This window comes from Cinclus cinclus, chromosome 3 (genome assembly GCF_963662255.1).
Source record: "Cinclus cinclus chromosome 3, bCinCin1.1, whole genome shotgun sequence".
Lineage (NCBI taxonomy): Eukaryota > Metazoa > Chordata > Aves > Passeriformes > Cinclidae > Cinclus > Cinclus cinclus.
Window position 1 is genome coordinate 18,757,514 of NC_085048.1, and position 27,063 is coordinate 18,784,576.

Genomic DNA, 27,063 nt, shown 5'->3' on the forward strand with positions numbered 1-27,063 from the left:
TAAATACAGTAAGTACTGCAGGTCTTTGCTTAATCTTATTTCCAGGGAAATGTTTTGTACTTTTGAAAAGAAAATAATTAAATAACACATGTTTTACCCCATTACTGTTGATCCTCCAAAGGGATATTCACACTTCTTGTAAAATAAGGTTTAGAGTAGAATGGGGGCTTGTTCACTATTTGGTCTTGAATTTCCCAAAGGGAAAGGATCTTTTCCATCTCAGTTAACAGCAAGAGAAACGTTTATTGCTGTAAGTGGCTAGATATAGAAGTGTAAGCACTGATTCATATGCTGCTTCTGAAACTGATTTTGGTGACATGGGCTATCCCCAGAAAGCTGTTAAGATAAGAATGGAATTTCATTTGCTCATATCATTTGTCTTGAATCCTGAAGATTAATTTTAAATGTTGGGGTTTTTTGCACTATTAATGATAGACAAAGGTGACAGTGCTGTGCCATTAAATTTACTCTGAATACTTCAGAATTCTTTTCATTATTCCAGGTATCTCTTTAATCTTCTGATGCTGTGTAACCTCATCGAATTTTTCAGCAGAGGCAAGCAGTGACAGTGACAACTGATGGCAATGATATAAGCCAAGGTTTTCTTTACCTGTGTATGTCAGAAAGGCTATCATACTTGCAGAGTGAAAGAGTCTGAATACCACTGTGTGCAGGGTGCTCAGAACACAAATAACATGTTGAGAGGAATTTTAAGGAGGCAAAATAAACATATTACAAAGTAATACTAGAATCTAAATAGATAGCTAACATTATTTATAGCTTTATCAGACCTATCATAGTATGTCGAAGTTTAAAATGTTACTGTTATAGACTGCTTTACTTTTAAAAAAAAACAACAAATAACCATATACTCCCAGTCAAGGAGAAAAGCTGGAAATAGTCAGGAAAGTTCATGAAAATTGCAATACCTTTCATTTGATTTAAAGAATGTTCCAGTTTATTGCAGGTTTTCTGTCATCACACGTGTAATAACTGGGTAATAAGTAACTAAGATAAATGAGATACTCAGATATATTTCTTAGGCAATGAAGTAGTTTTTCTCATTATTTCCCTTGGAAGTGATCCTGCAGGTATTCTATACATTGCAATTTCTTAGCATGACAGTATTATTATTTTTTACAACTCATTTGACAAAACATTTCAAACAGCTATATTCAGAGTAGATGACTTAATGAAACATTCTTGCATTCGTATGTATTTAGTTCAGACAGTTTTTGAAATAGTGTCAAATACATGAGTGTTTCAATTTGCATTCAGTAAGCTTCTACTTTAATTCGTGTTTGGCTACTACATGAATTTATGACCAAGAGAAGCTGAATGATGTTATTTATATTACTGGCAGACCAACTCCTCAGCTAACCCAGTGCAGTGTGTATTGAATGCTTGGTTTTGTATAGATTTAGCTACATTAATCCTTTCAGGAATATTGCAAAACTAAGACATTTGTAAATTCACAGCTAACACTGTGCTGATCAGAAAGACAATAAAACCAAACAGCGTTACAAAAAATAGGAACCTGAAATTACAATTTTAAGTCTCTAATGAGAGAGTGAAATAGGTACAAAGAGTTACAAAAGTCCCAAGTGCTGCAGAAGCACTTTTTACTTTAGGTTGAGTTTCTTTAATTTCCTCATGGTTTAAAAACATGCTTTAAAAACTCTTTAAAAACTCATTACATTGGAGTTCTGAAAGTAAGCAAACTGGTAAAATCTAGCTTAACATACACCTGGTGATCTCAGCATCAGTTCAAACTCATATTCCAAATATACTTACTTTTAAATATGTGTGTTAATAATTGATTTTTCTTTAAAAAGTTTTGATTTAAAATAGAGAGAAAACAATAAAGTTAAACTCATTTTGACACCCAGATGCAGTAAACAATTAGCTCACAAAGTTACTTCCTAGAAGAGAACTCTGCAGTTATAAAACAGGCATAAAAGACTTTCATGCCTGCTCAGAGATCACCACTAAATAAAGAAATATAGGGTGAATGTAAAAGAGAGTCATACTCCAAAACTCACTAAAATCAAATTTACATAACATAGTCTTGGACATACTCTGAACACAGAATCTGATTCTAGAAGTCTCCAGAGCCCCCAAGATATTAAAAACATTTGATTGAATTTGAAGAATAAAATGTAGGGAAAAAAAAAAATCAAAGTGTCTATAGTATTTATTACTGGAAGACAGAAAATGCTGCATTATCTGAGATTAAAGCAGAAGCATCCAATCTGCCTCGAAGTACTAAAAAGGTCTAAGGAGCAGATGAAATACTTCTAGGTAAAGAGTAATTAATTTCACTGGTCTCTTCACTCCTTAATGGGAAAAAAAATAAAACAAGAATAATTTAAAAAAAAATATTATAAGGTATTAAAAAGGAAAACAAGAAATCAATGCCTGTTCCTGAGACGAACCATGAAAAGCATTGTAAAAAGTCTAAAGATGGCCCAAACAACTCAAATTTGGTGGTACAAAACCCACACTAAAACAGTTCGATCCTAGCAAATCCTGTAACAAAATACAGACTTGTGTGTAGAGTTAGAAAGTTCACCAAAACTGTTCATGGTCAAGCCCAAGTTCTCCAACTTATTTCCACCTCACTCCTAATATGTTACATTGACATCGTGTGTAATGAAAATTACCAGCAGAAGTATTTAGAATTTACATGGCAGCATTAAAAACACTGCTTGTCTTAATTACACTGTGCAAGTTTCTCTATACTGTCAAATGTGGAAGTGTTTCTGTTACTTTCACAATGTTCTTCCATTTATTCTTTTCTTAAAATTATAAAACGCACATGCAGTGATTGTCTAGCTGCCTTCATGTGAAATCACTTCAGTGCTATTTATTTAATCACACTGAAACAGATCATTTTGCAGTTAAGGGTAACAGAGCAAATGTAAGGATATGGCTACTTGAAGACTTTAATGTAAAACCATAATGAACTATAGGGAAAACATAAATAATGAAACAGTAGAAATGTCCTCTGCAGCTAGCTCATATTCCATAAAAACATCAAATTAATTTCTGGAAATTTTCAATTATTTAAAAAATAGTTCGATTTTGAATAACAATTTAGAATACTTTTTCCCCAATGTCTTCTGGGATAGCAATTTAGAACTTTTCCAGTATCTGAAAATTGACAGGAATTTTATAGAGGCTTTTAGAAGGCAAGTACTGCTTGTATATTAAAATTGACACAAGAATAATTTCTATTGGTTCAATGGTGCTTTTCAGATATGCAGTTTTCAGAAATGTGTCATCTTCCAATATAGCAGTCTGTAAATGAAATCTATAAATTTCTTTATTAAATACAGTCAGATAAGCCACTTCAGGAATGCAAAAAGACTACACACCATTCTTGATATTTACTTCTGGGGTGAAGCCTCTAATTTCCTGGAATCACCATCTGAGATATTGTAGAAATAGTGTATAAATAGGATATTGTTGCAGTGATTTCATAGTATAATATCCACATTTTCCCCATAATTTTCTTTATTTTTGCTCATAGATAACTACGCTTTCCATTCTTATGAAAATTAGCAGCTGCATTTACATTCACATCATCTTTTATGCATAATGAAATAGAAAAAGAGTTGAAAGTATACTACACCCTTTTACAAGCAGTTCTAAAATTATGGACAAAGAAAAGTGTAGAACTTACAGGTCATCTACTCTTGTTCACACTATATTGATACATTGATAGGCAATGTTGACTCAGAATACAAATAGCAATAGCAACATGTCTGAAATAAAACATGTTAAACCTGTATCTTGTAACAAGCAAGTTGAAACATCTGTATTTTTTGTGATTGAACAATCTTTTTTTTTTGTTTTATCCTACTTAAGATAGTAAAAACCCCAAACCTTGGTAGAAGCAATGGTAAGAGCAGTAGCATCAAATATCTCTAAAAACAGTGGAAGAGCTCTATGCAGTTTTGTGTTTCCAGCTACAGAGCTGGGAAACGGGACACAGAACCCATGCCATGGGAGCTCTCCGGGGTCTGGCGGGGCAGGGTCTCTGCCAGACAGTCCCAGCTCATGGTCCTGCAGTGGACTGACCTTGCCACACAGCCAAACACCCACAGAGCCCCTCACTAACTCCCCATCCCCCTGCTAAGGGCTGGGAGAGACAACAGGAAGAACAAAATTGAGAAAATGCACAGGCAAGAAGAGAACAATTTAATACGTGATGGAAAGAGGAAGAAATCAATTAATGCAAAGGCCACTGCACACTGCTCACCCCAAGCAGACCAATGCTCAGCCAGCCTCCAAGCAATGGCCACTTTTGAAGACCAAATCCCCATTTTTTATTGCTGAGTATGATGTGATGTTTCATGGTACACGTTTCATGGAAATCCCTTTTAGTCTATTTCAATCAGCTGTCCTGGCAGTGGCCCTGCAGCCTGTCCCAGGCTGTTTGCTGGGTGAGCGGTGAGAATGGTTAAAAGAGCACGAAAATTGGTCAACAAGTTTTATGATTTATGGACTCTATCACAATTACTGATGCATCACAGTATTGAGGTGATAAAACACATTGATCAAAGGGATCTCCTTTGTTCATTTTTTGAAAACCAAGGTTCCTACAAAAAAAATTGTAAGACCATAATAGAGTCTGTCAAGTAATTTATACTACCAGTCATCCCCACTTGTCTGTTCTTAGTAGAGTGCTGAAAATGGTAAATGAAGTAGTTTATCTCAAATAAGTATCACATAGATGTATAATTTTAATTATTTCAAAAATGTGTCTTAGAAACAAGTCTGAAGAAAATAATTAAAAATTTATAGAGGAAAATCATTCATGTGGTGTGTTATTTATTTGTTTAATATTTCTGCATGATTTTCACATTTTAATTGGTTTGTAGTAATTTAATCAAATTTGAATTCCTTGGTTCAACATATGAAACCCCCAATTTGTAGAGGGGGTAACCTCCTGCTTTTCCCAGATGTGTTGTGTCATTTTAAAAAGAATACTATTGGCCATTTTAGCATATTTGACATTAATTGCAGTAATTGGCTTAATAATTTCAATCTAGAGAGGGGGAAATTTAACCTAATGCATTTCAATGAGGTTTATAAATAACTTTTGAAAAGTATGTACTTCTCAAAGGTGCTGCAGAGAGTACACATATAAAGGATCAGATTTGCTTTGAATCAGCAGACAAAATTGGAGCACCTTCTGAGCAATACTGTAAACAAGTTGTATAGCTGAAATTGCATTCTAAGTCCACACTTTACTCTTCTATGATTTGTTTAAGGCAAAGATTTTCTGTAGAAAAAATTAAAGAATTAAATATTACCATGCGTAAGTATGGGGAATTTTTAAAAACAGTTTAGAATTCTACAGCTCATTTCACACTTCTGAATTAATTTTTAGAAAAATATTAGATAAGGCACCTGCTGTGAAACAGAATTCTTGATATGAGGTATATAAATTATCAAAGCAACCCTTGGTCAAAAGGTACACTTAGCACTTTGATGACTTGCTTGTGTGAAAAATCCACAAGTATCCAATAGTATGGATGGTTTATTGATGAATTTTGTCTTTCAGAAAGCTCATTACATCTACACAATACCTTAGAATAAATAAGGGAAGAAATATTAGGCCTAATCAACCAAAATAAAACCTGACCTTGACAACTTCACAAAAAACAAAGCATCCCATAAGGAATTCTTTACATTATCCAGATGCAGGAAGCTTTTCAGAGGACCTTGAAAGAGGTTAAATATCTGCAGTTGATTGAAATTTAGTGGAATCTGTGGCTTTAACTTACATTGAAATCTCTGCTAAAAATTTCACTTGTTAAAGGAAAACAAACCCAGACGTAACAAACAAGTTTCCATTCACAATGGAACTGACACAAAAATATCAATTTTTTTACCGGTGGAGTGCTGAAAATGTAGAAGGATGAACCCTTCAGGGCCAGAAACTTGAATTTGTAGAGCTGAGATGAATCAGTTCCTTCAAGTCTCTCATTTACCCATCCCATATGTATGACCTGTAAAATAAATTAATTGCAAATTAAAGTTCTCTTTTTCAGTGGATCATAAGAGTGGTTTCAGTAGAATGCCTTCCAAACATTTCCATATTCTTGAAGTGTACAGTATCATCCCAGTGTGTCAGAAGTCCTTGAAGAAACTTAAACTTGCGGTACAGGGAGTCTGAATCTTATCTGAAATAATCCCTGTTTTAAAAGCCACCTATGCAGGTCAAGGCAGACTCTCATTTGAGCTAGCAGAAAACCTACGTGTACCAAAGTAGTTCATCAGTTTATAAAAACCATAATATCTTATGCACAGAGGTGTCAAAACGTGGACATACTGATTTTTCTATTACACATACCTCTAAAGAAATACCTCTAAACAAATCACTGGATTTATCTAGTGATCAAATCAAACAGCTTTCACCAGGCTCATATTTGCAACTGTTAACAAAGTCTTTGTCACGCTTGTTGTCTTTCAGAGTTTATACATTTTTTTCATATACACTTTATCACATTTATGTTTTCAAAGAATTAGATATTAAGTTCAGTGGTTACACAACGTTAGCAGGGTTACAATGCATGCCTTTGTTTTCCAGATAAATTAATGCTAAGAAAAAAATGAAATAATGAAGTAAAATTGCATCCTTCACTTTTGAGGTAAATACAAATTTATAAAGGAATGCTATAAATATGCCATACTGTGGGAGCAGAATATCATGAATCTCTTTACAGAAAAATAACAAAGCAAAAACATTCATTCCAGGCTTCATTTTGCACACATTAAGAGGAATATATTGCTCTTGAAACAGGTACTTAAATCTGGAGTGAATTACCAATCTGAATGCACAAGTATTGCTCAGCAGCTTGCTCATTTTCAACTAAGGCTACACTTACAGACAGTAATGAGATACACAGGGAAGAAATGCCAAAGCACTAGGTAATAGTATGGATGAATTTTCATACTTATATTATGAAAACCTCACAAATTTTTTCTTAATGTTGGTATTTGATGTATCAATTATGTCTTTTGTCAATCAGTTTATCAATAAAACAGTATGTTGAGACAGACAATCCTTCTCCATACTGTTTTACTGAGCTCCAACACTACCATTTTAAGGAGATCTAACAAACAGCAAAATAAATTCAGTAGCCCTTCCAGGTCTTGATTTGCTATTCTGTAAATTGAATAACTCTCACCAAAACACTGATTCTACAGTACCCAGTAAAAGTGTAGAAACAAGATGTTCAGACACCACATTACTTAAAAAAAAAAAAAATTACTACATTGTTGTTGCTATTCTACTACAATGATACTATATATTCAGTTTATCATGGTCTTGATATCAAATAACACAGACAAAAAGAATGATATCCAATATAATTTTAGGGTTTTTTTCTTTCTTTCTACTTATCTTTCATATTGACTGGTTTATTTAATGGTCTTTTAGACCTCAGAAAGAATAATTATTCAGTTCCACAAAACCTGTATGGAACAAAAGCAAACAAGTGTTGGTACTCAATAAGAAGCTGTCTGTAGTTTACTGGCTTTCTGAGATTTTAATTGGATCTTAGTACATGGGTGGGAATGTTAGTCTGGGATAAAAAATACCAAGTTTTTTTGATTGAAACCTGCTTTTTGAAGTTTTCAGGAGTGCTCATAAGGCATTCTACTATAAACTGTCCCTTCTCAGCACTGCTTTCACTACTATTTGAAAATTACCCACACATCATTGATATATTATTAAGTTTCTCACATGCTCTAATACATTTCCCAAAAGTTCCTGTAAGAAGGAAATGAGCAATGGCATTCATTACAAGGAGATAAAACAAGTCACTAACAAAATGTAATCCAATCATAGCAGATAAATGAAAGTTCTTATTTGCACTTACTGTTTTCCTACAGCAATAAAGCATCTAGATGCTGCAATGACTAGAAATTTAATGTGTTAAATGTAATAAAACAGTCAGTACATTTTCTATATAGTACTTTTAGTTAAATACTTATGAATAGTAAATGATGCAAAACACTCAGGAGGGAAGTGGAGAGAGAAAATGAAGTAGATCTCTACGTATGACATGTCAGAAAAGAGAGACACACTTTTGTAAATAAACTGGAATAAGAATCTAGAAGAGATGCCAGACCGACCTGCAAGTTGAGAAGCAGTGTCATACCATGAGGCACAATGGAACTATAACAAATTAAGAAAGCAATGAGAAGTACATCTTGAGGCACCCTAAATCATTTTGGTATATGGCATATAACAAGTAAAAGTAAAGTGGTAAACAAGTGGTATATGGCATATTTTTAAGAAAACAGCTAAAGGGGCAGGACTGGGAGGAGAGCAAGCAGTCCTTACACATACAAAAATTTTAACTAAAAATAAAATAAAAAATAAGATTGGAATGCTTTAAATTTTTATATATTATATTACTGGTTTCTATTGTACGTTAGTTGCATTCAGTTGTGTCTGAATAACAAATTCAAAATTAAATGTTCTAGAGAGCAAAGTATAGAGGAACTCAGAAATTATGACACTCAAGTGTTTTATGTACTTGAGTTCAAGAGTGAAATTTATAACTCCAAGTTGGGCACAGTTTGAACACCACAAATAGCAACATATCCACACTATACTGAAGGGAACTATTAAGATAGGTATGTATCTGAATTCATGCATCTTCCCAGGCAATGTCTGCTAGGACAAAATTTAGATAACAAGTCCTTTTGGGCAGCAATAACAGCTTCTACTCATTGTTTGCTTGTTTTAACAAGGAGGCTGGTAAATTGGACCTGATGTCTCTCACCTTTACTTGTTACAGCATTCTTGTTCAGGTTCAGATCCAAAGTGACTCAGGAAGTGGAAAGGCAATGCAGTGATGAAGGGGCATGTCCCCATTTGCTTTGAAGCTTGGCTTTTGCAAATGCCAATGAAGAATGCAAATGTATTAGTGCCTTGCCTGATCCACAGCCAACCTTGCCTCAAATGATAGAGGCTTGCAGCAAAATAAGTACCTTCCACATGTAGCAGCAATCCAAGCAAACGCCTTGGGAGAACAATCTGGGAAAATTCTAGAAGCAGCAGATCAAAGACTAGAGAAAACCCTCCCAGGTCTTCATGTCACTCCTTACAGGGGACACCACTTATCAGTGTTTATCTTCTTTTTTCCTCTGCCTTCAGTCAGAGTTGGGATTGAAGCACAAGAGATGAAGTTTTGTGTTCAGACCCATTTGTTTATTAATTCTTATCTATAGTACAGTGAGCACTACAGCACTTCTAGCTAACAAGATAAAAGCAAAATAATGGATCTGTATCTCGCTCGCTACAAGGTCTTCTAAAGCCTATCTGTCCAATTGAAAACTAACATCTATATTATTTATACTTTTGACCCAATGACCAAACAACTGTGACCCACACTGCAGCACTTTCTATCCAATTCAAAAAGTACTAACTAAAACCAAGAAGAAGAGGGAACAAGAAGGAAGGAGAAGCCAAAGCCCCAGAACCTCCATCTTGTCCCATACCTACTATATTCTAAAACTCCAAATTCCAAACCCTTCACTATGTGAAATTCTACACTTCTTTTTAAACTACACACCACTGATTCCACCTTCATCACTCAGTTTTGGAAGCCTTCTCCAAGGCCTCAAGTCCAAAGCAGTGCTCCTTTGGGGGTCAGAAAGCACAGAAAGTTCAAAACTCCCAGGCTTCAGGGTTCCAACACGAAGCACAAAGCTCTCCCTTGAAGAGAGCTACAGACAACCAGTAAGTTGCCTTCCTGATTATGCATTCTTATATTACAGCAGACCAGTAGCACTATTTATGCAGCAGGAACTAACCAAATTAAAGAAAAATGGAGAACTCACATCCCTCACAATTTTTTTTCTTATATGTCTGCTTTGTATTTTAGCAATATTACAACAATAACAAGTGGAAAAATTAAGAAGAAACCATTTCAAACTATAGCTCTTTATCTCACAGAGCATATTTACCTCACAGCACTGCATATTAGCTGACTAGAGGTTAAAAAGTTTAGTGTTTTTAAGTGGTACTTCTTTTGTTAGAGTAAGTTTTTCAGTTGAGGATGTGAGGTGCCAGAAGTCTCTGCAGCAAATCAAGGCAATTTCATTAGGAAATTAAAAACTGTCCTCCCACATAAATAAAGTCAAAACTCAAAGATCTAGATTCTATCTCTTTGTGGTCTCTTTATGCTTTAAGGAATTTAGCCCTGCTCCCTTTCTACAGGTGTAAGTTGTAAAATTATAGTCTTCAAGAATCTGATTTTTCCAGACTAAGCATTAGGATAAAGTAATTTTAGTGCTATATGTTATCTTTTTAAAAAAAAAAAATTCTCTGTTTTGAAAGAAGAAATAAAGGAAGAAAAAATGGCCTTTCAAGAGGAGGTGCAGGGTTTCTTGTGTGCTGCAGGATGAAGCCAGGCAAACATGTTCATGGCATGCCTGCAGCAGCAGTTCTGCTATAAGGAACAATGAGAAAACCCTTAATATTTGAAAAGTTTCTTATTTAGAATTATGATCTTATAATTTTACAACTGAGAATAGAAAAGAGGCTTCTGAAAAACTTAGTACCCTACCCTCTCCATGATACCTATTTTGTTTCTAAAAAATTCTTCCTTAATGTTCTCAGGACCTCTGCTAGTTGAGGCTTTCTATTTTGTCTCAATAATCCATTCTAGCACTTTATTTCTCACGTCAAGCATGAATCAGTCTTGCTGTAATCACAGTTAAAGACTTTCTTCTTCCCCCTATCCACTAAAGACTCAAATATTTTCACCTTAGAGTGGAAGAATTTAAAAAGCTTACTCACTTCACAAATTGAGCAAAAATCCACGAACAAGGATATATAGTTCATGTTGCATCATATTTTGCTGCTTTTCACATGTTATTCTCTGAGCACAAAGTTATAATTTTTGAATATTTCTTTCAAACACCTGTATTTCTTTCAACCTGTCCACAGAGGCCACAGAAAACCTCTGGTCAATACCTTTTCAGAAACATAGTGCACAAAATCAGAGGCAGTATTCCTGCCAAGGCCTTACAGCAACAGGAACACTTAGCATGTCTTGCAGTAGTTGGTTTAGGTACAGCCAACCCACAACACCTGCCTTTCTCAAAAGTCATCAAGCAGACATGGTTGTTGTGGAGTGCAGGTGAGCCACCAGCCTGACCTGATGTTAAACTGGCAAGGTAACAGTGTGAGAAACTGCTGGACATCGCTCACGATGTGAAGGGAGAAGTTGGCTGGTAGCTGAATCCAACAAGGGGATAAACACCTATAAGAGGGTAAACCAGAAAGTGAAATAAAAAGAAAAGAAAGTGAATAATGGGCGAAGAACGCCAAAAGATAATGAAAAAGGGACTGACTTACAGACAGTTGTGGTGGTATCACAGATTAAAGCTGAAATAACCAAATGAGCATGTAAAATTCAGAAAAAAATAAGGGCCAATAAATAAATAAGCAGTAAAGTGTAGGTGAATTTCTAATTTGGGAGGGTAAAAAGGGTCAAAAAAGGAATGCTAGTAAACCAAAGGAATTTAAGTTTTGGGGTCTCTGTTGGTCAACCCTGTACCTGATTACAACATGCTGATGTAATAATAAACTGTAATATTAAATCATCATAATAATAATTCCTAAAAATGAACCTGTTGTTTTTCATATTATCTCTGACTGGCTTCTGCAGATAGGGGCATCTCTGAGTTCTAGAAAGACAATGGTGGATGAATTTTAAATTCCAAATTCTAAAAGAATTTACGCCCCCAGATAACCATCAAGCATTTTCCAGTAACAACCTCTTTAATTTTTCCCAGTCTTTTACATCTACTTAATTTTTCTTGCATATATGCCTTGTCTTAATTGGCTTCAACCCTGGTTTTCACACTCATTCTTCAATATGGCAAGATCATTCATAAGTTTAACAGGGTATTTTAAAGCTTAATGTCTGCAAAATTAGTAGGCTTACTTTTGTTAATGCACCATAAAGGCAGTATTCAAGGGAACTGGATCCAGGTCTGACCTCTCCACAACTTCTAGTCAATATGTCAGTTTTGAAAGTGTACCATTTGTACCTAATATTGGATTACCCAACAAAATCTGCACAACCAAATCCGTGTAATACTTGTTTAAAATATTTCAATGTCAGAAGTTGTCAAAAACCTTGCTGGAACCAGATATGTTGCAGCAACCTCCTGTCACACATCCACAGGATATGTTACATATTCACATTAGAAAATTAGATTGGTTGACACTATTATTGATAAATCCTTCAAGACAGTTATTTGTCATCTCTCTCCTCCATACAGGTATTTTGTTTATTTATTTAAAATTTCTTCACAGGGATTGAAGCAAAATTGACTAGTCTTTGTCCAACTTCTCCTTCTTTATTCACCATCCATAATGTTTGCTCTTCCCTAATGTTTCAATATGTCACTTTGGCAGGCACAAGTCCCCTGAAATAATCATTATAAAAGTTTAAGTCTTAAAAACATAAACAACTATCAAGCAAATGAACCAAAAAACATTGCAAGTATTTTTATCTGTACAGAGAGAGAATTGGCTAATTTACTTTAATAAAAATTAAAAATCAGTCCAGCAGTATGTATTTTTGGAAAATTGAGTCCCAAATCTAGCAAAGAATCAAGTGCTTTCAGATCTCTGGAGTATTATAATAAATTATATCAAGTAAAATCAAAAGTAATGATGCTTAGATGCTGTTTCATCACTGACACAGGTTACATAGACACTTAGAAGCAGAGTTTCAGCTGTGCTACTTATCTTTCAAACTTGTATAATCCCTGAATATTTCTTAAAAGCTTGTAGTCCTTGACTTGGAGTAACCATCATGATATGCCCTGGTATAACTAGAACTCACCAATTTCCACAGACAGTCTGGGATTTCAGCTTTAGTGGAAATAATTTCTAATAGGCAGTTTAAATGCAAACACCTTGCTTTGGTGGGAAAAAGGAATTTAAAAGTGTGGAAGGAGCTGGACCAATTAACTTCATGAACTGGTACTTTTTATTTTAATAGTATAAACATAGCAATAATGATTACAACTTCTACTACCTTGCCTAATACCCCTAACTTTGGGCCATAGACACAGAGCAAAGTCATAAAATCAGCGAATCATAGAATATTCTGAGTTGGAAGGGATCCGCAAGGATTAACAAAGCCTAAATTATGGCCCTGCAGAGGCCGATAATCACACCATGTTTGTTTGACATCTTTTGGCAAAGAGACCAATAAATAAAGCTGATTTAGATCCAAGAACCAATATTTTAGTCTGTTCACATTTTGTTTATTTAAATGCATACAAAATTCATTATGTTCTGTTCTGGAGATTCAGCTTGCAGTAAAACCAGTCAGAGGCAATGTAAAAGACAAAGAAGAAAGTCAGATTTAACAAAGTAATTTTTTACATTCTTGATAACCCTGAATTCCAGTTTTTTAATGACCTGTGAAAAACAGAATCAATCCGCATCCAACCTTCTCCCTTTATGTAAGATTAAGTTGGATTCTAAAAGCAATGAAGAAAACTCACCGCAGGCAACACAGTAATGAAACTCTAAAGACCTGTTTAACTCTTCAGGAATGTCCATGCTCAAAAGGAAAGATAAATTTGCAGCTATCACCAATTTTACTTCAAGGCAGTTCTTCAACTGACCTTCAATCTGTTAAGGTTACCCTTTCTCTAAATTTTAAATCAATTGCCTTAATAAGAGCTATTCAGGTCTGTACAAACATTTTGTAACTGACATTAATTGGCTCCATTAATCTAGGCCAGAACAAGCCCTCTCCTGCTTTCAGTTATCATTGCCAAGGTTTATATTATGCCTTTGTGATATATATATCTGAAAAATCATATTTTGATTGCTTTTAAAGCAAATTTTCACAGGACATCTAAAGTCTGAATTGTTCACAACTTCTCCTTTAATATTTTTATGGTTTTTAGTCTTGTTTACTTTATCTTCCCAAACTCATTATAAACTTTTTTTCCTCACTTTTTGTCAGAGGACAATTCAATGTTTGTTGCTGTCAGTTGTACCTTAAATTTTCAACTTCTGAAATTATGGTCCTAATTGTCCTTCTTTTCATACTTGGAATGGAAAAAGTGGCATAGATTTGTACTCCCTAACTTTAGGCACCTACTTTAGATGGTAGGCTGAGGCAAGTCAAGATAACAAAAGTGGCTTCTCTAAAGCATGATTTAGAGCACTGATATCAAGTTTCACATTTGAACAGCTCTCTGGAACAGAATAAATTTCTGCAGTGATTATTTAGGCAGTTTATAGAGACTAGCATGTTTATTTAGGAAATCAAAATATGTGATTTGTATTTGTATTTAGTGATTTGTATATAGTTGTATGACATTCCCCAAAATTTTTTGAAAATTGAGGGAGGGTAGGTCGTCCTTTTTTTCAACTGAACTTATTATATGTGCCCAAACTGATAAGGAAAAAACTGAATAGGTACTGATGTACTTGCAGTAGACAGTTCATCCAACAAAAAATCTCCAAATCAAATACCTTTCCCCCTGATATTAATAATTGCCTGTTTTTCATACTGGTCAAATTAATAATTAAAAGACATAGCAAAGGGAGTAATTAAATCACAGAATTATAGAACAGTTTGGGTTGGAAGGGAGCATTTAATGTGATGGAGGTCAACCCCACTGCAAAGAGCAGGCACATCTTCAACTAGATCAGATTGCTCAGAACTCCGCTAACTTGACCTTGAATGTTTCCAGAGATGGGGCATGCATCACCTCTCTGGGCAACCTTTGCCAGTGCTTTACCACCCTTAATGCCAGAAAAACTTCTTCTTTATGGCTAAACTAAATCAAAACTCAGTTTAAAAATAGTACCTCTTGTCCTATCACAATATGTTCTGCTAAAAATTTGTGCCAGTCATTCTTACAGGTCCCCTTTCTATACTGAAAGGCTGCAATAAGGTCACCCTGGAGATTTCCCTTCTCCAGGCTGAACAGCCCCAGCTCCCCCAGTCTCTCCTCATAGGAGTGGTGTTCCACCCCTCTGATTATCTTTGTGGCTCTCCTCTGGATCTGTCAGAACTTGTCCACGTTCTTCTTATTTTGGGAGCCACAGGGCTGGAGGGTAGAGCGGTTTCACAAGAGCAGAGTAGAGGGGCAGAATCACCTGCTCTGACCTGCTGACCACCCTACTTTTGATGCAGCCCAAGACACAGTGGGCTTCCTGTTCCCCAAGTCCTCCCTGCCCTTCAAACTTCTCATCACAACTTCTAGGACAATCTGTTCCATCATCTTCCCAGGAACATGGATAAGGCTGAGGTTGGGTTCCTCCTTTCCATCCATTTTAAAAACAGGTAAAATGTTTCCTTTCTACTTCTCACCAAGGGTTTTGCCTGACTTCTATGATTTTCCAAACATCATGGAGAGTGACTTGGCAACTACATCAACAAATTCTCTTAGGACTCTGAGGACCCATAGACTTAAGCATGTTCAGGTTCCTGAAGTGGAAACAAATCTGATCTTTACTTACAGTAGAAGGGAATTTGCTCTCCCATCACTGATCTTGCAGTCCATCCACTAGATATACATATGCAAGCTCTACTTATTTTCCAACAATGTAATCACATGAAAATAAAATAAAAAAAAAGGATAATATAATGGAAATCTTACCTGGTCAGAGGGAGAACAGCACTTATTTGCCATTTTCATCTATGAAAGAACATAGAATTATTAATATGCTGAAGATTTTCTATGATGCAATTAGCCCTGATTGACTTAATTTTTGAATACTATATTAATACTTCCAAATTATATTTTTAAGAAATTTTATTATTCAGTTCTTAAACACTAGGTTTTTACTATTATAGTAAATTTGCAAAACCAATGACTTGAAAGGCAAAAGCCTTCTATCAGTTTTCCTTAAATACCTCATAAATATTTGCATTTATGAATTCAACTGTGCCAGTCACAATGAAAATACTATACTGTATTGTAGACATCTCACTTAGGTCTCAGTTAAACAATTGCTTAAGCAGATTCTTAAATGAGGTCTGTAATTAAGTCCTTGTGAAATGATGACCATAGAGTATATTAAAGTATATATAAAGTATTTAAAGATGAAATGAAAATTGCATGGGCTTTTTTCTTTGTTTACTCTTCAAGACAAAGATTTTCCTCTTTGTTTAGATAATTAGGATTTTTGATCATTTTGACTTTTATCTTGCAGTCATAGTTTATACAGATGAGTGGTGGACAAATACTGACATATATTCCCTTTTTTAAAGTGTAACTTTTTTTAAAGTGCAATTTTATTAAGAATCCAGAAAGAAACAAATTAGAGTAGAAAACCAGGCTTCCCTACATGCTAGGAATAAGTTGAAAACTGTCCTAGAGTTGATGAGTACTTCCAAAGGACCTTGCTGTCAAAAAACTACAACAGCCATAGGAAATGAGCAGAAGAAATCCAGGGCTATTGCTTGCATCCTGGACATACCAGATTTGCAAAAGGAAATCTGTGGATGTAACTCAGTTAATATGGTGATGCCACTGACTGCTGTAGGGGATTGACTCAGGCCAGTAGCTGAGCACCTGCATAGCTGCTCACTCCCTTCTACCTCACAGCAGGACAAGTGAGAGAATAGGAAAAGCAGAAGCAAGAAAACGTCCAAGTCAAGATGATCAGAGTTTAAGTGAAAGAAACAAGAAAAGTTCAAGTGATATAAATGCAATCCCTCTCTGCTCCCACAAGTTGGCTCCAAGTAATAGCTGTCTTGGAAGACAAACCCACACCTCCTTTCTCCACTATGTCATTTCAATTGCTGAACACAAGAATCTGGAACGTGACCCACTTTTGGTCAGCTATCGCATCCTTGTCCCTTCTTAATTCCTTGTTCTAACCTTGGTTGAGGTGGGTGGGGTGTGTCAGAGTAAGAAAAAGTCAAAGCCTTCAACCCATGCAAGCACTGTTCAGAACCAATCAAAACACTGGTGTGTTATTAATGCTGTTCTAGGCACAAATACAAAACACAGAACCTGCTGCTAAGAGTAGAGCTACCCCCTACCCAGCCAGACCCAGTACACCTGTATGGGCCAAAAGACTTGTGCTATGGTAATGACACAGGTCTCAGGATGTGTCAGGATTTATACACACACACACTTGCACCTAACAGATGACAATAACAAGTCATTGTCCTCCATAGAGTGAAGTATCTATGATAAAAAACAAAATTACCTTAGGACAAAAGGCAATGTGGAGAAGTAGGATGATAACAGGAGTTTTTTCTATATGGACAGAGGGTGATACCAATGCTCAGGGCTGTAGGAGCTCTCTAGTCAGACCTAGCCCATCATGGGCCATCAGGGTTTCTTCTCCCACACATGCTCACTTTTGCAGCCCTTTGGAACTGAATAGCCCATTTAAACAGTGCAGGTGTACTGGTGAGTCAGCTGGGAGTGACTGAGGGTTTCAGGTAGAGGTGGCCAAGCTGCTGGGAGCCTGGGGCATTTGCCAGGCCAGGCTGTCACCTTGGGCTGTGTGTTGGGAGATCCTGCCAGGCTCTTGGAGTGGCCCTACCAGCTCCCTGCCACCCTAGATGAGGAGCAGGGACAACCACAACAGCAGCAGGTTGCAGGCTGCAGGTGCTGGCACCCACAGCTTAGCACAGGCAGAGAGCAACAATGAGGATGGAAGTGAAATTCAGCTGCTGAGCAGACAGAGGCGCCCCAACAAGGCTCCTGTCAGGTAATGCACACAGGTGTGCCTTCCTCAGCCTGGCATGACTGCAGGGCTGCACTGTGCTGGAGCTGGCCTGGAGCACTGGCTGGGAGAAAAGGTAGCTGAGCTTCTTGGTGCCCGTGGGGCCCCGTCAGTGACAAACCAGCCAGGAGTCAAGAATGTCACTCTGTAACTCGATTAAAACAAATTGGTGACATGCTCAGTGCTGCAGAAACAATCAGTCACCAGTCTGATGTAAGCCACCAGTGGTGGGCTTAATCCTGCTAGAGCAGTTGTGCAGGACATAATGAAATGACACCTGGAACACTTCAATGTCAGTAGAAATGATGATACACCCTGCCCATATTCAGGTCCAACCTTTCCCCTGTGCCTCAGACACAAATGCATACACAGAGTAACTATACAAAGCCATGTTATAAGCAGAGAAAATATAATTTAATTTCAAGTATCCAAAAGCATACTCAAGATTATTATTATAGCACAAACCAGTGAAAGTAAATGGGCCCAGATGTGCCTGGAAAAAAAAATGTGTCAGACTGGCCATGCAAGTTTTCTGCACCAAGTGGGTAGAATATTGTGAAGACCATCCTCATAACCAGCTCAGATTCCCATTGGTATTGATAATAGGGAAGAATGCTTTGGACTCCACATCTGTTCACTGCACAGAGAACTCATTCCCTATTCAAAGCAGGATGGCTGCAGCCCCGATGTACCTGTGGGGAGTGGAAAAGATCTGCTTCTATATAATTTTGCAAACCAGTGTCACAGGGCTGAGAAGTACAAACACCACATGTGCCCTTCACACGTCTCCACAGCTGGTGCAGACACACAGGAATACAAATGGGGTACGTTTACCTTGCTGGCAGAGCATGAGCTCTCAGCACTGCAGTATAGAAATGTGAGCTGGACACAGCAGGGGAGATAAAACCCTGTGTCTGCAAAGACTGCAGGCAACTTGGAAAATGAACTGTTAAGCAAATTGTAATTCCTATACTCTGTTGTAATGGATACATACGGGGCAGGAACTTAAATTATTCAGAATCATTTACCTAAATCTAAATACCTCCCAGGCTGGGATTTATCTCACAAATAATATACCTTTATTCTCTTCCTAGAAAACAGTGAGAGTGAAGGGTCTTGACAGGCATCTAATTTTTCTTAGCTGTATTAATATCCTATGTGACTGCTTACTGCTTGGCTAAGTTTAGGGGATGTGGGTCGTATCCTTACTGACTTCCCTTTACAACCTCTACAGTTTGAACTGTGGTACTTTCAACTGGAAATTTTGCATTTTAAACAGCAAAAAGCAGAAATGAAGAAATATGCATTCTCACCCTGGGAATAGAATTGTTTGTATAATCATTGAGGCAATCGAATTTGTACACGGCTTCCTACACAGAAGGACTTTGTTTCCATCTACATGTACTCCACATTCTGTTGTGTAAAGAAAGCAAAACCTTCTCAATCTTCTTTATTTTCTTTTTTTTTTTAATGTATGCTTAAAGCTCAGAAGTCTCTCCCTATTACAACAGAAATTTCACACAACTGCAATACAGATTATCACCCAGATACGAGTTTACATGAAGAAATAAAATAGAAGGTTTATGACTATGACATATACAATTAAAAAAGCTGTCATAGACATAAATGTGATCTGGATTAATAACCCTACTTTAATACCAAATTTTAAGTTTCTACCAGTCTCCAATGAAACTGCTGGAATGATTTATAAAAATTGTATATAATGTTTAAAGTGGAACAAGAGCATCATAATTTGTTCTCTGACCTGCTTATGACCTAGTCATTTATTTATGATTTTTTTTTAAAAAGTAAAACCATTAAAGTACTGGGAAAAACCACAAAACTTGAGAATGTTTTAAATAAAAGAAACAAATCTCTATATTGTAAATGAACCGACAGCATTACCTTTAGATACTTCTACTGATTATGACTAAAGTTATGTTCAGTGATGTACTTCAAAGAAAATATTTAAGATCCATCAATCCATCATATGGTGAAAAATAGAGAAAGAAATATCAATTATCCCAAAGACCTTTCTCCTAAAAAAATCATGGCCATTGTCACTTCAGCCTACAAAGAACCCTTCAGCTGAAGAACATTAAGAAATTAAGAACAGGAACAGTGAGAAACACACGCAGATGAACTCTTTCCCTATGCTTCTTGTTTTATCATGGAAGATTCACTGCCAGTTTCTGTTACCCCTCTTCCCTCAGTTTCTTCAACTGCACGTCCTTCTGCAAGAAAAGAGGTGTAGGAAGAAATAAATTTGAGGTGCTGATTCACCTGTATTTATTTCTGCTAAAGGTAAACATAAAAAGCTTTGAGAACATTGAAAATGAGGATTGAATCACAAAGGAAGATGATAGGGTAGATTCATGATGGTAGAAAAGTATGTGAAAAAGGATAATATGAACAGAGAGATGAATAATTTGGGGCAAGGGTCCTCAGAAAAAAAAATTAAATGAATGTTGCTTGTAAAGCTTACTGTAACTAGGAGATTTTCTGAGCTAAAAATACAAAGCATGTATCAGCAATGATGGCTGAAAAGACACCCTTACATTTTGTCCATTTTGGCAGCATTCCCTGTGCTCCTCTGTAATTTAAGAACTGGTAGCAGAGTTATTATTTCTCATCTACCAAGCAACACTCTCTAAATATGCCAATGTACAGGGGCAGCACTCCTATGCAGTAACAACTTCTCACATCTCCACTGCTGAAAGATGACTCCTCCTATACACTTGATCCCCAGAGAGCTTGCCTTTGTATAGAAGTTAGATGTTTCAGTACTTCAAAAGAATAGTCTGACACTAGCAGAAGTGTCACATTGTGGCAGAGCTATTTTTGCACTGCCTATACTAAGACTGTCTCCTGGCATCAGCAGGAGATCTGACAAAGAGAGGCTGAACATGACTGTATTAGGGTAAAATTAAAAAAATAATTATATTAGGAAAATGATACAGGAAAGATTGGGCGCCCTGTACAAAAACAATTAATCCCTATTGGGAGCTCTTTAAGAACTGAAGTTCTAAAAGAAATTATTCAAAATGTCATGAAAATATTTAGGACAAAAGATGTATGTGAGTAACACAAATAAGCACAGTTTAAGAATGACTAAGGTGCAATAACAGTTGCTAAACTCATGAAACCAGCAAAACAAAATGCAAAAATATGTGGAAGTAAAACATGAATAGTAGTAAATATTGCTTTAAAACCTAGTAAAAACTCAGGTATGGATGCTGAAATTATGCCAACACTATTAGCAAACAAGTCCATTGTGACCATATATCTAGTAATTAATTTCCATACTAAGATGACAGAGTGGGACAGAATAGGAAACCAGTAGTTCTACTATTTGGACAAGCAACTGAACTTCGAGTCAGCAAGCAGTCATGAAAATAACCTATAATCAGATAAGGAAACCTCTGAAACATTTACAGAATGAGTAGTGATTATCTTTGGTCCTGGAGAATGGGGGGACACTCTACAGAAGTGGAGAAGTGCAGAAACAGGAAGAAGCTCAGAAGGAGTTACAGACTCATTCCCTAACGTCAGTGTCAGAGGTAGGATAAGGAAATAATAATTTTTGAAATTATAAGACTATGGTGATTAATAGGATTCCAAATGGACTGTCAAGAAGCCCTGTCCTAAGCATTGTGGACGTTGGTCTGTGCTCCCTGCCTGCCCAGAGGCAGAGAGCTGTCCAGCCTTCTGCTGTACTCCAGCCTCTCAACCCTGGTCTTAAAAGCAGTTTGCAAGGGATTCTCACTGACTACTGCCTCTCCCCTTCTGCTGATCAAAAATTAAATAAATGCTCTGGCCAGACACTTCCAGTTGTAAGCACCGACTGCATGCCTGACAAACGCTGCAAAGCCACTGTCTGAGCAAGAGAGTTTACACGGCTTTCATATCAGCTGCATAGAGTTTTCTTTGTAACTCACTAAGAACATATAACATGGACATTCATCATGTTGTTTCTTCCTGAGAGCAGCCAGTTATACGAACAGCAGATGGACTACATTGTTGACAGAATTCAATATTAATAGATAGTGGAATAGACTATGAAAGTACTCAGTTCATAATGAAATATTGCTGCCGACAGTTTACAGCACAGTGAAGATACTGCGTCAGGGCACAGTTACTGCAAATAGTTTTTTTGATAAAAACGGACTAGCATCCTATGACTAACAAAAGCTGCCTGCATTTACTTTTATTCTTATTAATTTTTACCCTTGGAGGGGCTTTTATTCAGAATTTCTCTAGAAAGGAAATAAAAAGGCTTATTTCACTAGGAATTGGAATTGCTTTAGAAATATTACCTTGCACTTTCTTAGAATTATCAAAGAATAATATATTATTATTATTCCTGTAATTTATAACCCTGTATATTATATGAGTAACTAAATAGTATTTAAATAGAATATAAGCAAAAATGTCTGATTTTGACAAGACACTGCTTAAGCAGTTGAATATTTTAAAAGAATTAATGGATTAAATGAACTATTATGATCAAATGTGATTAATCTAGCTTTTGAAGTCTAGGAAAACAAATTAAATTTTAAGTCTGTTTTAACCAACAGACTTAAAGATTTATGATGAAATCTAATACAAATTCTATATAATGTAATCTGTAGACCTAAGCAACAGTTTGTCCAGGGCACAAAGCACAAATAAAAGTCAGGCTACTATATCATAATTCATGAAAGAAGTTACAGACTCTACACATGTAGAGAAAAAAAATATTAAAACTTGCGCAGGCAACTCTTTCAGGGACAGCTGTAATATTATATTTTCATCACTGCATTTTTTCATTTCTTAAAGACAAATATATTTTCAAGACTGTACGTTATTAAGTTCCCTACTTAACTTTCTGGTTAATTCCATAATTATCACTAGTTTTCGCTGCTCTTTGTTGGAACTGCTTGCAAAGGCAATTGTTATTTATTAATTTACAAGAGTAACTTAAAATAGCATAAGCAAATTTATACTTCAAGGAAATGAAATGGAATAATGTGACCTTAAGTAAATCAACTCTTAGACAACTTAGAGATGCAAAATTACTATCTTTAGTAAGCCTCAGTAAATCATACTTCTCTAGCTATAGAATTTTCACACGCTTGTTTTAAAATAAACAAATGCTAATTTTAAGCACATTTTAATTACAAATATGTAAAAATGAAATCTTTTGTCACATCTAAAGTGCTGTGAAATGACCAGTATGGATAAGTATTTCGCCCTAAACATCTTTAAAAACGTAATCCGTTTTTCTAGTGGGTTTGTTCTATGCTAACACTGCAAACCTTGAGAACTTCTTGAGACTTTTGATCAGGCAATCTCTCCCTGCTTTTTCCTTTCTCCTTTTCCTCCCCATACACAAGCATTTTATATATTGTACTTAAAGGTGAATTGTTTTTTACCCTTTGAAAACTAGAAATAATTTTACAGTAGCATAAACAAGAAAATATGCAGAAAGTAACATACATTTTGAAGTGTCAAATCACTGATGTTAGTTGACATTGCTCTCAGCCAGTCAGCACTCTCCTGGGCTGTATAAAACTGAAGTATCCCAGTACTAACTCCATCGAGTGCCAGCACTTCAAATGCATTAGATCTGCAGTAAGAAGAAATATATCCGTAAAGGAAGATATGTCAGTTTTCTGAAACTGCCCAATATTTATTAGTGTTCAAAGCGATTTTTATGCCTTTTGACAAGTTTTTGAGTGTTTAATTTACCAATCCATAGAAAGGCAACAAAATCAAGGATATTAGGGCAGTACCAAGAGCAAGAGATACAATAAGTACTTCCTCTGTACCAATATATACAGGTATTGCTGATCATTTACTTCCCCCGGTATACATATTAAGTTCATAATTATTGAACTTAAGGTATTCAGGAAATATGCATTGTGTCTTTTTGAAAAAAAAGACACAAACAACAAAACATTGTGTTTTTTTAAACCAAAATGCCAATTTTATTTATCGCATTTTAGTTTCATTTACTGGGAAAGTATGAAGATTCAAAGCACTGTCTTCCCCAGCTTTCATTTCTTGGATTTCTAAACTTTTCTATGCAACATTCAAAGCAACACTTACTTCAATCACTTTTATGCCATAGGAATTTGAAAAATGTTCTCAGAAGTTTCTTCAAAATTTTTCCTTAAATAGTCTTCTCAAAATAGCATTGGCACATGCTAATGTGCATTTTATTAACTTTAATGCAACTTTTATGTGTTTATAGCAACTTTATTCTGTAAATGCCAATGCTTTCCCTTCCTTACTATCTGCAGTAAGTTAGGCATTTTGTATGTACTTCTGAAATGCCCTGCATCTGAATGCTGGTGGGATATTCTTTTTTAACTCTTAAAATTTTCCAGTAGGAAAAACAAAGGCTCATTAAGTAGTGGCACAGAAGTATGCGGTTCTAAATTTTAAAACAGTGACACACTATAGTTGCAATAACTAAACTACAGGAAGATAACCAGATTATTTAAATGGCAATGATTTCAAGAATAATTAGATTTCAGTTATATACTGTTGTGAAAGACAATTATAATTATTTAAATGATTGTGTATATGTTTGATTTGTGTATAATACAGCCATTATCACCACTGTCTTCTACATTTGTAAATTAGATATTTATACTTATATGCTATATTGCTTCGTTTCTAATACCAACCTAGAAGAAAGCTAACTACTGAATGCGAATACTGCTATATGTAGTTGTTGACTCTTCCTGGGGTTCTCTGATTGAAAGTAAAGTCCTCTACTGCTTAATGGATGATCTATGTCAACATTCAAAATGACATATAGAGGTTAATGGGCAGTTATTCATTCCTGACTTACCAAAAATGTTATTAACCTGACCTTTGTCATTTGTTGGGAGTTTGATGGTGAACATGAATTCTGAACTCTATATACTTGCCAAAAAGGTAATATAAACTAGGCATAATACACAATATAAATAAAACAAAGTATCTGAATAGATATATATGAGATGCTTTGCTTTTAAAAGACTTGTAAAGCATTATATCTGCTATTTGCAGAAATTAACATGCTTGGCCTGAAGACTTAGATATGTATCATCCAATTGCCAGTTTTTCTGTTGATTGAATAATTCGGTGACCACTAAAACTTGATGGCAATGGCACAATGCTGTCATTTTCATTCCAGTAGTCTCTTTCACTTCTTCAGAAAAAACGATTTTAAAAAATCCTTTTATTGCCTTCAAGTAAACTGAGTAAAATAATCACCTCCCAAGCATATTGTTCTTTCTACGTAAGATTCTGACAAAGATCCCAACAATGCTGTAATGAAATTACTTCTGGTATGATCTCTTCAACACCCCACTGAGACAGTGAGAATCTGTCAGCCCTTATGCATTGATACACACTGGAGCCTGGAAACAGATTTAATTTATTGCTGTGAGGAGAAGCCATTCACAATGCCCAGCTTAGATATCCCATTCAAATATCAAAGCTAAGATGCTAGGATCCTTACACAGCAAGAAGACTGTCCAGAGCATTTAAGAGAGGTAAACATTAGTAGGTGCTCTCCATGGAACCAAAGGGTGTTTAGACACTAACTCAGCACCAGCAGACACACAAAGACCTGAATGCCTTATCACAGTGGAACAAAGTTACATAAGTGGCTTATGAAAGATCAGAAGGGAACTCCTCGGTTAGCAATTAATGCATCCAAAACAGGCAGTCAATATTTACAAATCAACTTTCATTATAAAAATTACCAAATATTCTGTCATTTGAAACATGGTGCTGGTGATAGAGTGCATTACACTAAAACTCTTGTTATTTATATTTTTAAAATATGGTTATCAATTACAGACAGTTAATAATATTCAATATTCATCTAGAGAGATAACACTTCACTAACAGGATATTTGAACAGAATCAAATAGGGTGTGAGGATTCCTGCAAGACCTGTAGTCCAGCCTCCTCACTGATTTTCTTAAAATACAAATGTTTTCCACAGGAAGACCAAAACTGGACACAGAGGGAGCTATCTCAAGTGTGGCCTCAGGAATGCAAGTAGATGAGAATAGATGAGAACAACCATTTCCCTTCACTTGTTGATTTTGTTAATGCCTTATATGGGACTTCATCACTGAACCTGTGCTCAGCTGACTCCTGCTCAGTGGGGAGTCTGCCAAGATCCCCAAGCTCTTCCTGCAGAGCTTGTTCCTTTGCTCCAGCACTCTGACACCTGGACATCCTTTCCCAGAGCTCAGGCTGGTTCAAGGCTTCTGATGTGCCAGTGGTGGTCACGCTGTGTGGCACACAAGACTGAGACCTTTGGGGCACTGCTGTTCCCACTGCTCTGACGTGGCGGGAAGGTGGTTTTACCAGAGAGCAGTTCAGTGTAAATGACACAGGACAAAAACTGCCAGTGCTTTTCTAAGTTTACATATGCCAGTCATGAAGTCTGTGGTAGCAACACAGTGTTTTTGCCCTGAATCTTAATCAACCTTCCTATGATTATTTCTGACTTTCAGTTACAAAGTTTCTCTCTGAAGGTCCCATAATACATTGATATTGTTCCATGTACCACACTGTGTTCTGAAAAGCATAGTGTACAGAAGGCTACAAGTTAAAAATTATATCCAAACTAAAAATAAAAGCTTAACAAAATAAATCCTGAGGCTTTTGTTTTAAGTGAACAATCAAAGCAAACAACAAGATGGCACTGGAATTCACAAGAAGATAAATCCTACAGGCTTAAATGACATGCATTTCTCTCTGCAATTTCCTCAAAAAAGAAAAAAGAAAAAAAGAGACACAACAAAGCCCCTATTCCTGTAAGCTGTTAAAGAGGAGCTTTCCATTTAATACCAATTAGTAAGTTTGAAAGGTTTCAAGATGCTATAAAGTTGCTGTAGGTTTTTTTGTTCTCTCTTGGTTTGGATCTTTTTTTCCTGAGGCCCTAAGATAATTTTAAAACACAGACAGAGGAAATTGATACATCTATTACTGAAGTTATGCTACTGACTACTGCAACTACAACAATAAATTTATATTTGCATTTCCTAAATACTTGAAATTTGTGTTGCACTGCGATCACATTTCTTACTTTGAGATTCTTCTCCCTATCTGTAACTTTGCTTCCTTCAAGCATTTCTGCTAAGGAGCATGAGGCACCATTTTCCATACTCAGCATCTTTCCATCTCACTTTCATGGTGAAATGATGGATAGATCTGCATTCCTGGTCTCTTCTGGAGTTTGTTTATGACATTACTTTCTAGTAATAAAATAAACACTATCTTTGTGAGTATGGCAGTCAGAATAA

General features: G+C 36.0%; 1 protein-coding gene across 1 annotated transcript in view; it reads right to left on the reverse strand.

Annotated features, from left to right (window-relative positions):
- The window catches only part of SNTG2 (syntrophin gamma 2), a 208,223-nt gene that overhangs the window by 32,225 nt on the left and 148,935 nt on the right, over positions 1-27,063 (reverse strand). Inside the window, exons 10-12 of the mRNA XM_062489722.1 lie at positions 23,243-23,372; positions 15,679-15,717; positions 5,904-6,020 (exon numbers count right to left, since the gene is read on the reverse strand). Of these exons, the coding sequence (XP_062345706.1) occupies positions 5,904-6,020; positions 15,679-15,717; positions 23,243-23,372 (286 nt within the window). The remainder of the gene's footprint in view (positions 1-5,903; positions 6,021-15,678; positions 15,718-23,242; positions 23,373-27,063) is intronic.